The sequence below is a fragment of the Pomacea canaliculata genome, linkage group LG6 (genome assembly GCF_003073045.1).
Source record: "Pomacea canaliculata isolate SZHN2017 linkage group LG6, ASM307304v1, whole genome shotgun sequence".
NCBI classification, from domain to species: Eukaryota; Metazoa; Mollusca; class Gastropoda; order Architaenioglossa; family Ampullariidae; genus Pomacea; species Pomacea canaliculata.
Window position 1 is genome coordinate 27,909,690 of NC_037595.1, and position 13,425 is coordinate 27,923,114.

The following is a 13,425-nucleotide window of genomic DNA, read 5'->3' on the forward strand; positions in this document are numbered from 1 at the left end:
TTGATATCATCATCTTATCACATATCCACTTGCAACGTGCATCACAGCTCTGTCTGAGCAAGGTTTCTCTGTTGATACAAGCTGCCCAGAAAATACAGAATCTCGAAAAGGACAAAATTCCTAATTTTCACAACGACCCAAAATGGAGATGAGAGAAACAAAATTCGACCATTTTAATAACATTTTTAACACTTGTAAGCAGGTCATAATTATTTTGTAGGGGCAGCCAAATTCCATCAGACTAGATAAAAAAAAAATAATGCCGTTGACACTTACATCAATGTTTCTTATCGAGACATATAGTTCTAGTCAAGACAACAACAAGAGTTTTATTGTGACGGTGAGGGATGTACTATATTCTCCAAGACCTGTTCACAGGAACGGCATTTGATGTGTTGTCAGAACAACAAACCCACACCTTCTCATCAACGTGATCACTATCACCTTTGTTCACCATCCTAGTCATCAGTCAGATTTATTACCATTACTGTCATCAAGATCACAAACAAGAACAACAACGATGTATTCGATCGGATCGACTTTGTGAGACCCAATAACATTTCAAACAGATTGCGTGTTAGTAAATGTAAGGAAAAAAACCTCTGTGTGTGTGTGCAGCTCTTTGAAGCTAACCTTTGACAGTGGGATTATATTTTATTAATTAATTATTGTTATCTGATTACCTCCCTGCAGCTGCTTCACAACGAGCTGATGTTGAGCTGTCGCAGCAAGCTTTTCATGCAATACAGGCAAACATGACTGACATCAGGCCAGTCTGACATGGCTGACATCAGACCAGTCTGACATGGCTGACATCAGGCCAGTCTGACATGGCTGACATCAGGCCAGTCTGACATGACTGACATCAGGCCAGTCTGGCATGACTGACATCAGGTATGTCCAGGAAGCTCAGTTTCCAATGACTGTTAGTGTGTTTCTCTCACAAGAGTTGTGTTGAAGGAACGATTTTTCTATCTGCCAAAGTTGGGCCACTGCACCAAAGATTGCGAGTTAAACTTCCATACAAATGTCATAATTTGTTGTTATTGTTGTTATTATTATTATCATCATCAGAAGCAGCAAGAGCAGTGCCTGTGTATCGAATAACCTTTTATACGTCAGAACGACGTCATCCTACATGCGTCATTTTGAAGAAAATATCTTTTGTCAAATGTTCACTTCTTTCGCCATTTTGATGGACTGTGAGGTGACAGCAGTTATTCAGCTGGAAACGATTGCAGGGTATGTTAATAAAAATAATAATCGGGTATCGCTAACTGTTGAAATTCATTTTAATAGAAGTAGATTTTATTTCACCTCAGTTTGATTTTTATATCTCTAACACGAAACAATGAATTTCACACTATAACCAACTCTTAGGGGAACAAAAACTAATCATCATTAATGGGTCTCAGCAGGGCTTCTGCTAAGGCTAAATTCTTTGGGGTCCCAGGGACCCCTTAAAAATCTGAAGAAGGGGTCCCTTCACCCACATTTGAAGGGGACTCCATTGACAAAAACTGAAGGGGTCCTCCGAACTTTTAATGCGTGCTGTACGCAATTTTTTGCGTAAGCAGAAGCCCTGCGGTCTCTAGTCGACTACAGTCTGTTATTCTTTATAGTCAACTTTTCCATTTAAGCAAAATTAAATATCCTAATATAAAATTCAGACAAGTTCATTATCCTGTCTGGTCATCTACAGAGCTATTCGTGGCTTGTACGATCTAAATACATTTTGAAAAATTTTATCCGATTACCTAGTCAATTACAACTTCTGTTTGTATATCATTGTTTACAGAGTGATCGTTCGTGCGACCCAGTGAAATGAGAGATCGTCAAAGAAATTGATTCTCCAAAGACTTCGACCAGTTTTATTATTAGAGGCGCATTAGGTAAGATACCTGTAGCCACCCTTATGTCGGGACACGTCAGACAAAATAAGTAACAATAACAGAGAAGGGGATTGCCGAGTGTGCCGGTTCGGTACCAAAGTGGCGCAGAGAGCATTCCTCCAGTACTCAACTTTCGTGAAGGGTTCCTAACTCCACAGAGGAGTGAAAACGGAAAAAGTAAAGCAACTAAAAAGGAGATGGTCAGGATTCCATAAAAAAGTTGACTTTGAAAACGTTTTGAGGATGACCTTTACCTTTGTCAAGCCTATTTTAATAGTAACAGTTTTCAGTGTGTTACTTAAAGAGATGTTTGACCGAGGGGATGAAACTCTTTCAGTGTTTGTCTCGTGTTTCTGTCAGTATAAGTTAGTATATTGTTTCTTGGGTCAGTAAGAGACAGTTTCTCTCTCCCTGTGTTCCTAATAGGTGCATGTTATCACTTGACATGCGGTAGGTGGCCAACTGTCCCAATCGGTTTGCTTACAAACAAATGTGGAACCAGCTCAGACCTAATTAAAGGAAAACAAGTGATACGGCAAAACATCCTCCCTCGAAAATACATAAAAACAAACCTAAGCTCACTAAACAACCTAGAAATGATGCGTTCACCCATTCTGTTAAAATTTAGTCCATAATAATTATTTTTTAAAACCACCTGTGTCTGTGACATTAATAATATTATGCAGGTCCCTTTGTTCCACATCTAAGAATACTTTTTCTCTTGGGGACACGTCGAAATTTGCATATTCTCTATTATGGAATCAGTTTCAGACTCAGCAAGCAATCCTTGACCTCAGTGGCGCTGATGGTTGTAGCAGTTGTTACTGTTTAACGGCCAGAAGGGTGTTCCATCCAGATCAGCGATTAGAGACTTCACATCGCTTGACGGCTTCACGAAGATTCCCAGATCTTCAGATAAACGAGCGAGGACCTGGTCTTGTGATCCAGTCAAGGGTGGATTTAGACATCACGTGCAGCCTGCAGGGACAAATGGCAGTTTTCTTGCTGATGTTTCTTTATCACGCGCGTGATGTCAAACGTCAAAGACTCTGTTCTACTGGCACATGAATGTCTCCAGACTACATCAGAAACGTGTTGTCCTTCTAAAGAGTTGTTTATTTCATGGTAGCTTTTGTCTAGTAACATATTTACTGATTCTTCTTCCTCTAACACGTAACAGCTCTTGTCCATGTCACTATCGTATAGTACCAGAAAAACTAAACCCCGCTGCAGGTCCTTTGAGTAGCTAAAGTTAAAAGAACCTGTAGAGAAACAAAGTTTACTTCTATCACGACTACTGAATATTATTTATAGTAACATTTGATCACTGGATAGCTTGGTGTGAGGTCAGTACCACCACCCTGGTCCTTAACATTTCACACATGTTGAACTGAAATTACCAGGCATTATTAATCCTGTAGTAAGGCTTACGTACTAAGCGTCAAAGTCAGAGGCCCATCACAGGGAGCGAAGAACAAAGCACGTCCAATTCAAAAACAATGCAAATATGTTTATCAAGTTAAAACGGTTAAAAGCGTTGTATCTGTGCCTGTGCCTCGTTTCAGTATCTACTGCTATTCTTTATTATTTAACATATGCTTCAAACGAGCATAAAGCAGGCGAGGACAGAGACCTCTTGAGAGAAAAGATGAAGGACAGAAGATATATAGTGAGAAAGATTGCTCACAAGGGATCCAATACTCAAACATGCGTACATCCCGATCTTGACCCTTTAACCCGTTAATCACACAATTCTGGAAAACGTATCCACCCGTGGATTGCAGTCGAGCCGAGGAAGACTGGGTTTACACTGACAACGGCACGTTTCGCATCTCACAGCGCGCGCGTCGCCTGCACGGTCATATCACGTGCGAGTACATCCCGCTGGAGCGCCTTGACGACTTTTCTGTCAGTGAAGGTCTGCATGTCACGCCCATGGTGGACGGCGCACCGCTAAAGACGGACTTCTTCAAGGTGGACTGTGTGTCAAGCAGCGGAGAAAGGTACATAAACATCCACTCAGGCGTGGCCATGAACAAGGAGGTCTTCTCTCGGCTGGAGGAGATGGCAGCAAACAGAGTACGTTTCTGGTCATCGTCCCAGAATGTGGATTCCTTACCCTTTTCAAATCCGGCCTCCACAAATACACTGCAAAATAATTCTGTTCCGTCGGAGGTTCACATCGGCCTGAACCTGAGTGTGTTTATTTTTGCTTTTGACTCAATGTCGCGCCTGTCCTGGGTTCGCCTTCTTCCGCGCTCACGTTGGTACTTTCTGGAGACTCTTGGTGGCGTCGAACTTAAGGGCTACAATGTCGTGGGCGATGGAACACCGGACGCTTTACTACCTATATTAACGGGTTACTATGAAGAGGAGCTGCCAGAAGGGAGACGGGGCATGCCCAATGCGATTCCGGTTGACGGATATCCGTGGGTGTGGAAAGAGTTCAAACGTAGTGGCTACGTCACGGCGTACGCAGAAGATATGGCCCACGTCGGAACGTTTCAGATGAGGTTGCTCGGCTTCAAAGAGCAGCCCACAGACCACAACATGAGGATCTTCTATCTTGCAGCCGAGAAGATGTACGAGAAAAACGCTCCTTATTGCCTGGGCTCCAAGCCCCGCCACCGTAATTTCATGCACTGGGTTGAGGAGCTGTTTGGCATCTACAATCGCCACCCAAAGTTCTTCTTTGCATTTCATAGTGAGATGAGCCATGACAACAACAATCCTGTGCAGGCCGTCGACGAAGACCTGATGTTATTTCTCGACAGACTGGAGCAGAGTGGTCACCTCAACTCCACCCTCCTTATTCTCATGGGTGACCACGGGGCCAGGTACAGTGACATTCGTGACACAGCGCAGGGAAAGTTAGAACAGCGCATGCCTTACTTAGCCTTCCGTTTACCGCCATGGGTGAAGAAAGTTTATCCTCAGCTCATCCGCAACTTGGAGATAAACAGTAAGAGGCTGACGACGCCGTTCGATATTCACGAGACTCTAATAGACGTGCTGACCTATAGGGGGTCAGGAGTGGGTGATATCTCCAATAGGGGTATCAGCCTTTTCAAAGAAATCCCCCAAAATCGGAGCTGCAGCCACGCTGGGGTGACACCTCACTGGTGTGCCTGCCTGAAGTGGGACACCCTGAATATATCAGACATTACCGTGAAATCGGCTGTCAAGTCGGCCATAAGTAAGATCAACTCGTACATTGCGTCCCACCGAAAGACATGCGCACTGCTCCGCCTGAAGGAGATAACTTTCGCAGCACGGTACCTCCCTACTGACGAAGATTACATGGCTGAGCAGAAACTGCGAAAGTACATGGAGACTTTTCGTCAGCCTTCGAATCGGGGCTATTTAGATGTGAATCAAGAAGTCTATCAGGTGTCCTTCATTACTAAGCCAGGAAACGGTCATTTTGAAGTAACATGCACTCTTGATACAACTACCGGAAAGTTCTTTGTACCGAACACCGACATCAGCAGAATAAATATGTATGGAAAGGACGCGGACTGCATTGCAAAGAGCTACCCCCACCTTCGTCCTTACTGCTACTGTAGAGCAGGTGGGTGGTGGTTTTGGTGATGAAGTCCTAACCCCTTAATTAAATACATTTAGGATTGTACGTGGCAGCTTTGGAATTTCTTGTACTGTGTCACATCTATATTAGTCTGCGCTTTTTTTTTTTTTTTTTTTTTTTTGCCATGTCTGTTATTCTTGCTGTCTTTTTTTTTTAACTGGTAAATATCGATCACAATTTTAATTTCCTCTTTGCTAATATTTTGATTAGGCCATGTTGTTTGCGAAGCGAGCTCATATGCCCAATAATTTGTAGTCCACGGTTTTATCAGATGTACCTCAGTATTGTGTATAGAGGCACGTGTCTGCGTATTTGAGTATGAAGGTCTGAAGGCAGTTGGTCACCTTATGTTAATACCTCCTTCTGCTTCTCCCGCTGTCCTTCCTTTGTTCATCTCTTCCTCTATCTGACCACAAGGTGATGGATTTACTACATGCAATGGTGACCACTGCACGTTATTAACGAGAGCGATGACTTTATATGAGATAATAAAAGACACAGTACCTTAACGACATTAGGCTCCTGACTCACGCATGTTGTTGTGTGCGTGCACGCGTCTTTCCTATTTTCTGCCATTCTTTGTCTTTTTGTGTTCCTGTCAATTGATACATCACACAATGCATGTCAATTAAAGAAACTGCTTGCTGTCAATCATCTTGTAAACCAACTAAGCCACTATGGATCTCTATCTCAGACCTCAACTATACAAGTGTTAACGAATCCTAAATTAGTCCCACTATGCCGCTTCTCCTGCCGAGCACTGTTGATCACCACTAGTAAAACTCATTTCATTACTAATCGTGTCGCCAGGTAATCAGGCTCGTGTCCTGTCTACGTCACGTGACATCGCACCCAGGCATCTGTGCATATTGTTGCTGCTGATGCTTGCTGCCCCTGTGGCCAAACAGCTGTGTGAATGTGTGAATCTGTGTGAAATACGAGTGTGGGAACCAGTTTTACCAAACAACGGTTGACAGACAACCAAAGGTAAACTGTAGGAGTGTTTTTCGTACAGGAGCAACCGACCGCTGCGTGCAGCCTGTGCACCCGTGTATACAGTGAACAGAACTCGGCTTGAATTCAAGTTACGAAGGGAGGGAAATCTCTGCTACCCTACGGCAAAAAATAGGGAAATCCTATCTTATTGTACTAGGTTTGAGCGTTTAATCTAAATATGAAACTATTTTATTTACATCAATCCCATATAAACTTAGGACATAAAAAGTATACATGTATTGTCAGTAGTGTGAACTACATACTTGATTTCAACTAAATGCAATGCTATTTTGCAAACTCAGGAGGACGATAAGCCATCGAGCCTATCTCTAACTAGCTAATGGCATGGAAAGAACGAGACCTTCGAAACTGACTAGGATACTACTTTCTTAATGAGACATTTGCACCAATAAGTCTCACCTCGAAGAAATGAAACCTTAAAGAGATGACGAATAAAACTGTTAAAAATTGTGAATATGATACATGTTTGTTTCGTTGTTGTGTGTTAATGTGAATGTTCATTAAAATTTAATTTCACCAACCAACACAGAAACAAATGAAACTATTTTTACACAGAGTAAAGCATGCAGAAAAATAGAAGAGCAACAATTACAGCAAACATTTGTGTTATTTCCAGGACCAGCGCAAGGATGTGCTGCATCCTAGATGAAAGACAAATACTGAGCCTCTTTCTACCCCCATAAGGGAATCATTTATCAACAAAAATATTGAAATAATTATACTTTTAGGCCTAACTCTCGTCAAAGTTTAACAATAAACATAGGCTTATGTAGTGCCATTTATAATGGTTTGATTCAAGACTCATAAGATATGCATTCACGAGTACACATGCAGTCAAAACATTTAGCAGTCATTCAACAAGTCCAAAGACAATGCCAGTGGATCCTAAATTTGATGAGAATTAAACATTACAACCTAGCTGAACATGCATCAAGATGCGTGTAAGATGCCTTCCTTCCACACAATAGCGGCAAGCTAACTCTAACCCTAACCTAACCCTGCAGTGTTAAATAACTTATTGAATGATTCACTGAAAGTAAGAGATGAAAATTATATTACAACTACCATAAGCAATCAATAGTGATGAATTCTGCACTTTTGTTTCTTTATGATTTTATTCAATAAAACATTTTGCCAAATTAAAATCCTACACCAATCAATCAAGATCACCACCACAAAGACAACGTGTAAAAACAATGCACTAAAGTGGTATCATAAGTGTGAATTTTCACAGCATGCAACTACTATAACTGCCACCACACCATTTCCCTTTTTAAGCATTATCTTTCTCCTGTCTTATATTTTCATTTCTTTGAACTGTTACTGCCAAGTGTGCTTCACATTAAGGTTCTTGTTAACTGATATTTTTTGCACACTTACTACCCTTCTGTACATATATAACTAAACATAATTAATTAAACCTATACTTTCTTATCAACCCAAGCAGCAAAAAAAAAAAAAAAAAAAAATGCATACCTGAACGCAGGGTCACTGCCAGTTTTTCTTCTGCTTTTATACACTGTCTCATGACCGTGTCTTGTCTGCGAATTGCAGGCTGGATTAAATGAAGCAGTTCGTTTAAAGTGGAAGATGACATATTAATTCGCAAAAAGCGTCTATATATACTCTCGTGAATCTTCCGAAGATATTTCATTTAGAAGACACGAATATGTCCCTAAGCGACTCCATCACGTTACCCACCCCCTCATCCATTTCTTTTTTTTTTTTTTCCTTCCAAAAGTATCGGTGTCGTCTGCTGTATTGTTGACTACCCATAATGCACTGTGCGGATTACGTCACTTCGCAAGATACGTGCCAGTGAATGGCGTGGGGTTAGGGAGGTCAGTGTCAGGTCATAAAGGTCGCGTGTGTTTTAGGGACACAAGGCCACGATTGGAGGAAACTGATCACATGGGTCCTGACGTCAGTACTGCGACCTGCAAGAGGCAGTCGTCGCTTGGTCTGGACAGATCTAGAGAACAATAACTAGTTTATGTTCAGGCGGGAATGTAATGAGAGTGACAGAGACGCAGAGATAGAAAAAGGGGGAAGGGAGAGACCACATTACGCATGTAAACAAAGATATCGATTAATGATTGACCAGTTGTTCAGTCCTTGCCAGTAAGCCAGACAGTCTGTGATCGCGACGTTGCCGCTGGTAACCACGCACGTGATCATGTTGCGGGACTCAAGTCACGTGATGCTTGTAGGGTTCACGCAGGTGACCTTTCAAGATGATCGACGCTAATAAAGTATTAAATATTGAATGACTTTTCTTTTAATGTTTATTGTAAGCTACAAAAAATTAAACACCCTTTTTTCTATATCAGCTTTAGCGACACAAACCGCTCTTAACTAGTCAAAGAACGAAGGGTCAATTTTACGAAGTACTCCAAAGTCTCATTCTACTGGCAATAAAATATTTTGAAGAACAAAACAAGAATAGGACGGAGCTCAGTTGGTTGACCGAAATTCCAGAGTTGAAAGCTAGTGGACCAAAAAGAATTGGTTTTCAGTGATGTTCATACACAACTTTACCAAACTATAGGTCCAACGTACATACGTACGACGACATTTACCGGACAAGACAGACCTTAATGATGCTCGTGGGTTACACAGCGGTCGCATGGTCAACAGGTGGCTAGATATTACAGAACTAATATCAACATTGATTTGCATGTTTTTAAGACTTTTTTGAGCTCTGACAACCTCAATTCACTTGCAAATTAAATTGTAGATTAGTTAGCGTCCACCTGTGAATTAAAGTTAATACTTTAGAGTCAAGAAATAAATTCATCATTTGACAAGGAATTAAATTACCTACGAACTGATCTGTTTTCATACTAGAGACAAATGAAAAGATGTAAATCCAAACTAAACATGTACTTAGCATGAGAAAACAGTTAAAGCTCGGTTTTTGTTGATAATCTGTTCCAAGACAATCGACGAAATTAAAAAAAAAGAAATGTTTCTTTACTAGCTAGTAAAGAAAACATTTTTATTCCTCAGGTGATGGAGACCTCGACTTCTCAGAGTTCCAGGCTACTCGATCCTACTCGTTGACTGAAGAGCAGCGAAAGGGCATTTTCGATATCTATGACAAAGAAGACGGCAAGGAGGACAACAAAATCTCCCCTTCGGTTGCCAGCTTCTTTGTAAGCCAGCTGGACCAGAACCGTGAGTTCAACAGCTTTTATTCTAGTCTTCCTAAAATAGAAACTTGTAAGACACATTGATCCTATCTTCTGGTTTAACCACACATTTACTTTCGATTTCCTGCCGTGTTTTCAAGTGTAGTGATTCATCTAAACTGTTTGGTTACTGACAAATAGCTCGTACAACCAGTTTCGTGTTGTGAAGCATATTTGTCATGCATCTTCATTTATCATTTTCAGAAAACAAAGAAGTCTTCTTTGAAGAATTTGAACAGAATTTAGAGAAGGTAATAACATTAGTTTATAGATATATATGTTTCGCTGCTGAGCACTCCAGGACGTTACAATATAAGGACTATAGAGGTTTCAAATAAATGAATAACTGGCAATTTATTGTAAGTGTGTATAAATGAAAAATTCTCCAGTTCAGAGATTTGTAATAAAATATAAAAAGTAAATAAATAGAGGCTTTGCAAAGGTTACATTGGCTGGGCAAGGAATTACTTCTCACACACTGCCTTCTGATCTCATCTTCTCACAAACATCAGGTTCGCTCTACTGTCCTGTCAGCAATGGGTCCACACATGATCTCCAGAGTGAACTCCATTCAATATTGCTAGCTTCAACTTTCACACTCTCCATCATGTCCATACACACTTCCGTACGCACCTAAACTGCACTTATGATAATATTTGTTTGCACTTATTACATTTTGGTGTTGCCAGCTTAAAGAGGCCATCCTTAAAGAGAAATAGAATGTGGAAGACCAATGATTGCAACATCAAGATCCAAGTACGGAATAAAAGTTTAAATGTTTTAAAAAAAATTCCGTTTTCATTGTAGTTTGTGTTTGTGTGTGATGATGATGCACTATTTGTTCTCTCTTATAACTAACACTGTCACTTTGTAGCTGTGCGCACTTCCCAAGTTACAGCTGCCTATTGAGACTAACAAAGCTGGTCATTTATCATTTAAAGTGTAAACGAATCGCATTTCCGTAGCTTAAGAAGAAACCAGAGTTAGGTAGCAGAGTTTAAACATTCTAAAGTTTACAATTTATTTACCAAGTGAGGGAGAGGGATGTCAGAAGAAACCGAGAATGTTGGAGCTGTGGTCTGTAGCAGGTACATGGCGGTACGAAATATATTATTTGCCTCGTGGTAAACAGATTATCTTGTCGGCAATCAGATTGTCTGATGAAATTCTCTTATTGAAGCTCACATCAGGTAATAAAAAAATATGTCGTTTTGTTATTTATTATCATGTTAACGGATGACATCTGTGTTGAGCTTATCGCAGGAAAACGATCAGAGTACAAAGCTATCAATAAATGTTTTGCTGCTTTCGTCCTTTAAATACACGTTGCCACGTGACCGCCTCGTTGCCATGCCAATTGCAGCAGAGTGAATTTTGTCAAACGATGAATGCAGGTAATTAATTTTCAGTGCGTGCTGGTTCTTTAGCCTCTTATTGACATGTGACCGAGGTGTGAACCTAAAGGGTAAACGAGGCGATAGTCTAGATGAGCATTCTTATCGAAACTTGCGTACAATCTTGGCCAGAGATACGTGAGTGGTTCAACAGCTTACTTTCATACGATTTTTACGATGCATATAATTGAATGAAACGGCTGACTAAACGAGTCATACAAAAACAAAAAAAAAAAAAAAAAAAAAAAAAAGAAAGAAAGAAAGAAAGAAAAACCCTGTGGAATCTGACTACAGGAGGTGTCACACACAATTTAGAAAATGTACTCGAGTTATCTTTCTCAATGTTTCTTAACCACTAAAGTTCGTCGTTTTTGACCACGTTTACCCCAGTTTACATAATAAAAAGCCTTCTTTTTCTCAACCTTTAATTTTTGGGGTTTTTCAGTTCCGTCATGTTATGATGGTTGTGATCCTCTCTGTCATGTCATCTGTTGCCATGGTTCCGATATCGGTTATGGCGGCGTCAACGTTTCTCTGGCAACAAAATGTCATTGTGTGTCACACATTATTTACATTGCATGCTGTATTGGTACTTGTTTGTGTTAATCTGTATGCCATTTAGTTGGCTAAAGTTCGAACTAATTATATTATTTATTTATAATAGCATCTATTTCTACTTTATATTTACATCCATCATACATAATCACACACTTGCGGGCACTTTCATTCACACACACACACACGTTCACCATACTGTCCAGGAGACAAGATAATTGTATTACCATATTTATGCTTTGAAAAGAATTCTTCAAATGAAACTTGAATATCGTCAGCAAGCTAGAAATACAGTTTTTAAGTATTAGCGTGCAACACAGCATTAGTTTAGCGTGTTGTTAAATTCTCAGCATCCAGACAGTTTAGATAAACCCACATATTTAAAAATAAGTGAAGAAATGAAACTAAAACCACTTTAAAGCAATATTAAAATTCTGAGCTTTCTGCGTATAAAAGACTGTGTAAAAGGTCCACACTGACTGTAATGTCTTTGTGTAAAAACCATACTCACTGTTAACACCCAGGAGTTGCAAAATGAGGAGATACTTCTGCTGAGAAAACTTTTTGTCTACGTTGCCGTCTATGTGGTCGAAGAAGTCGAAACGCGCTTTGAGTTGTATTGGGGATGTCCCGGGGGGCTCAGCAGCACTGTACTCTTCGAGGGTAATAAATCCATCACCTACACAAGAGAGCAACTTCGTGAATTGAAAGAAAATGAAACAGTCCTCAGAAGTGGGAAAAATCTCAGATAAATGACGAGTTAAACAAGTAATAAACGGCAGGGTCAAACAGATGATGATGATGATGAGGAGGAGGAGGAGGAGGAGGAGGAGGAGGAGGAGGACGACGACGACGACGACGACGACGACGACGATCGGGGTAGTGGTGGTGAAGGAAGTTTTAATGGCTGTAGTTGTCATGGCGGCGATGCTGACAGATTACCGTTCGAGTCCTTCAGGTCGAAAAAAGACTTCACGTCGCTCTGTCGAAGTTTGCCATCGCCATTCGTGTCCAGCAGGGCTGGATAATTCGGCCTGATGTTGCTCAGGATAAAATCATTCAAGTGTTAATTTGTAGTCGTCTTTTTTTTTTGGGGGATCGTGGAGGTTGTTGACGTGGTGTCTGAATGTTGCTGCAGGTGTCGGTGCTGGTGTCAGCGAATACGATGCATGAGTTTTGTGTGAGTTATCAAGTGATGATTTCTGCGACTAAAAACATTCATACCTTCATCCTAGATTCTAATTAATTTATTTCATCATATTTGTAGACTTTGACGAGCTTTTCATAAAGATTTATTTATAGTTGAAATTTCTCGTTAGATGTTATACAATTGCATACCATTGTGTTAAATAATCAAGGTAATGTAATTTCCAGTTACTTTGTTATTTCGTAATTGCAAAGTATATCAGGAATTTTCATTCACTGTTACCTCGAGTAATTTGAATTATACCCAAGCACAGCAGGTAGAAGACAAAAGAGGATGACAATCTTCATGTTGAAACGTGGTGGATATTTAGTAAACTTTTCTGTCAAAAGAAAATTACAAATCATGTCACAATTCCTAATATTTCATTTAAGAATTTAGAAAGTCAGAATCTGCACCTTGGTATTCAAAGAGTCGTGTCCAACTCTGTGACATGAAGCGAACTCGTTGGTGAGTCAACACAGGTTTTACAGTGTTTGAGTAAACCTTTACTAAAGTACTTATGACTACACTAGGCAACAAGCTTCAATCAAATTAGCGTTTCTGAAAAAATAGAAAAGCTTAAATTTACGGAATTCAAGTGTAC

The 13,425-nt window shown here is 40.3% G+C and overlaps 2 protein-coding genes and 2 long non-coding RNA genes across 4 annotated transcripts; 2 read left to right on the plus strand and 2 right to left on the minus strand.

Annotated features, from left to right (window-relative positions):
- The first annotated feature begins 22 nt into the window (after nucleotides 1-22).
- Nucleotides 23-5,984, plus strand: LOC112565666. The gene is made up of 3 exons (XM_025241287.1): nucleotides 23-1,242; nucleotides 1,799-1,892; nucleotides 2,658-5,984. The coding sequence occupies exon 3, from the start codon at nucleotides 3,828-3,830 to the stop codon at nucleotides 5,481-5,483; it is 1,656 nt and encodes a 551-aa protein (XP_025097072.1). The 5' UTR covers nucleotides 23-1,242; nucleotides 1,799-1,892; nucleotides 2,658-3,827; the 3' UTR covers nucleotides 5,484-5,984.
- On the minus strand, nucleotides 5,576-9,071 carry LOC112565674. Its single transcript, XR_003099463.1, has 2 exons — nucleotides 7,972-9,071; nucleotides 5,576-6,073 (listed from the first exon to the last, which is right to left on the minus strand). It is a non-coding gene; the product is annotated as an uncharacterized LOC112565674 (long non-coding RNA).
- A 560-nt stretch (nucleotides 9,072-9,631) lies between these two features.
- On the plus strand, nucleotides 9,632-10,449 carry LOC112567208. The gene is made up of 3 exons (XR_003099773.1): nucleotides 9,632-9,672; nucleotides 9,891-9,937; nucleotides 10,376-10,449. It is a non-coding gene; the product is annotated as an uncharacterized LOC112567208 (long non-coding RNA).
- Nucleotides 10,450-11,850: 1,401 nt separating this feature from the next.
- Nucleotides 11,851-13,135, minus strand: LOC112567249. The gene is made up of 3 exons (XM_025243873.1): nucleotides 13,065-13,135; nucleotides 12,578-12,669; nucleotides 11,851-12,314 (listed from the first exon to the last, which is right to left on the minus strand). Exons 1-3 carry the CDS (start codon nucleotides 13,127-13,129, stop codon nucleotides 12,040-12,042), a joined length of 432 nt encoding a protein of 143 aa, XP_025099658.1. The 5' UTR covers nucleotides 13,130-13,135; the 3' UTR covers nucleotides 11,851-12,039.
- Nucleotides 13,136-13,425: the final 290 nt, after the last annotated feature.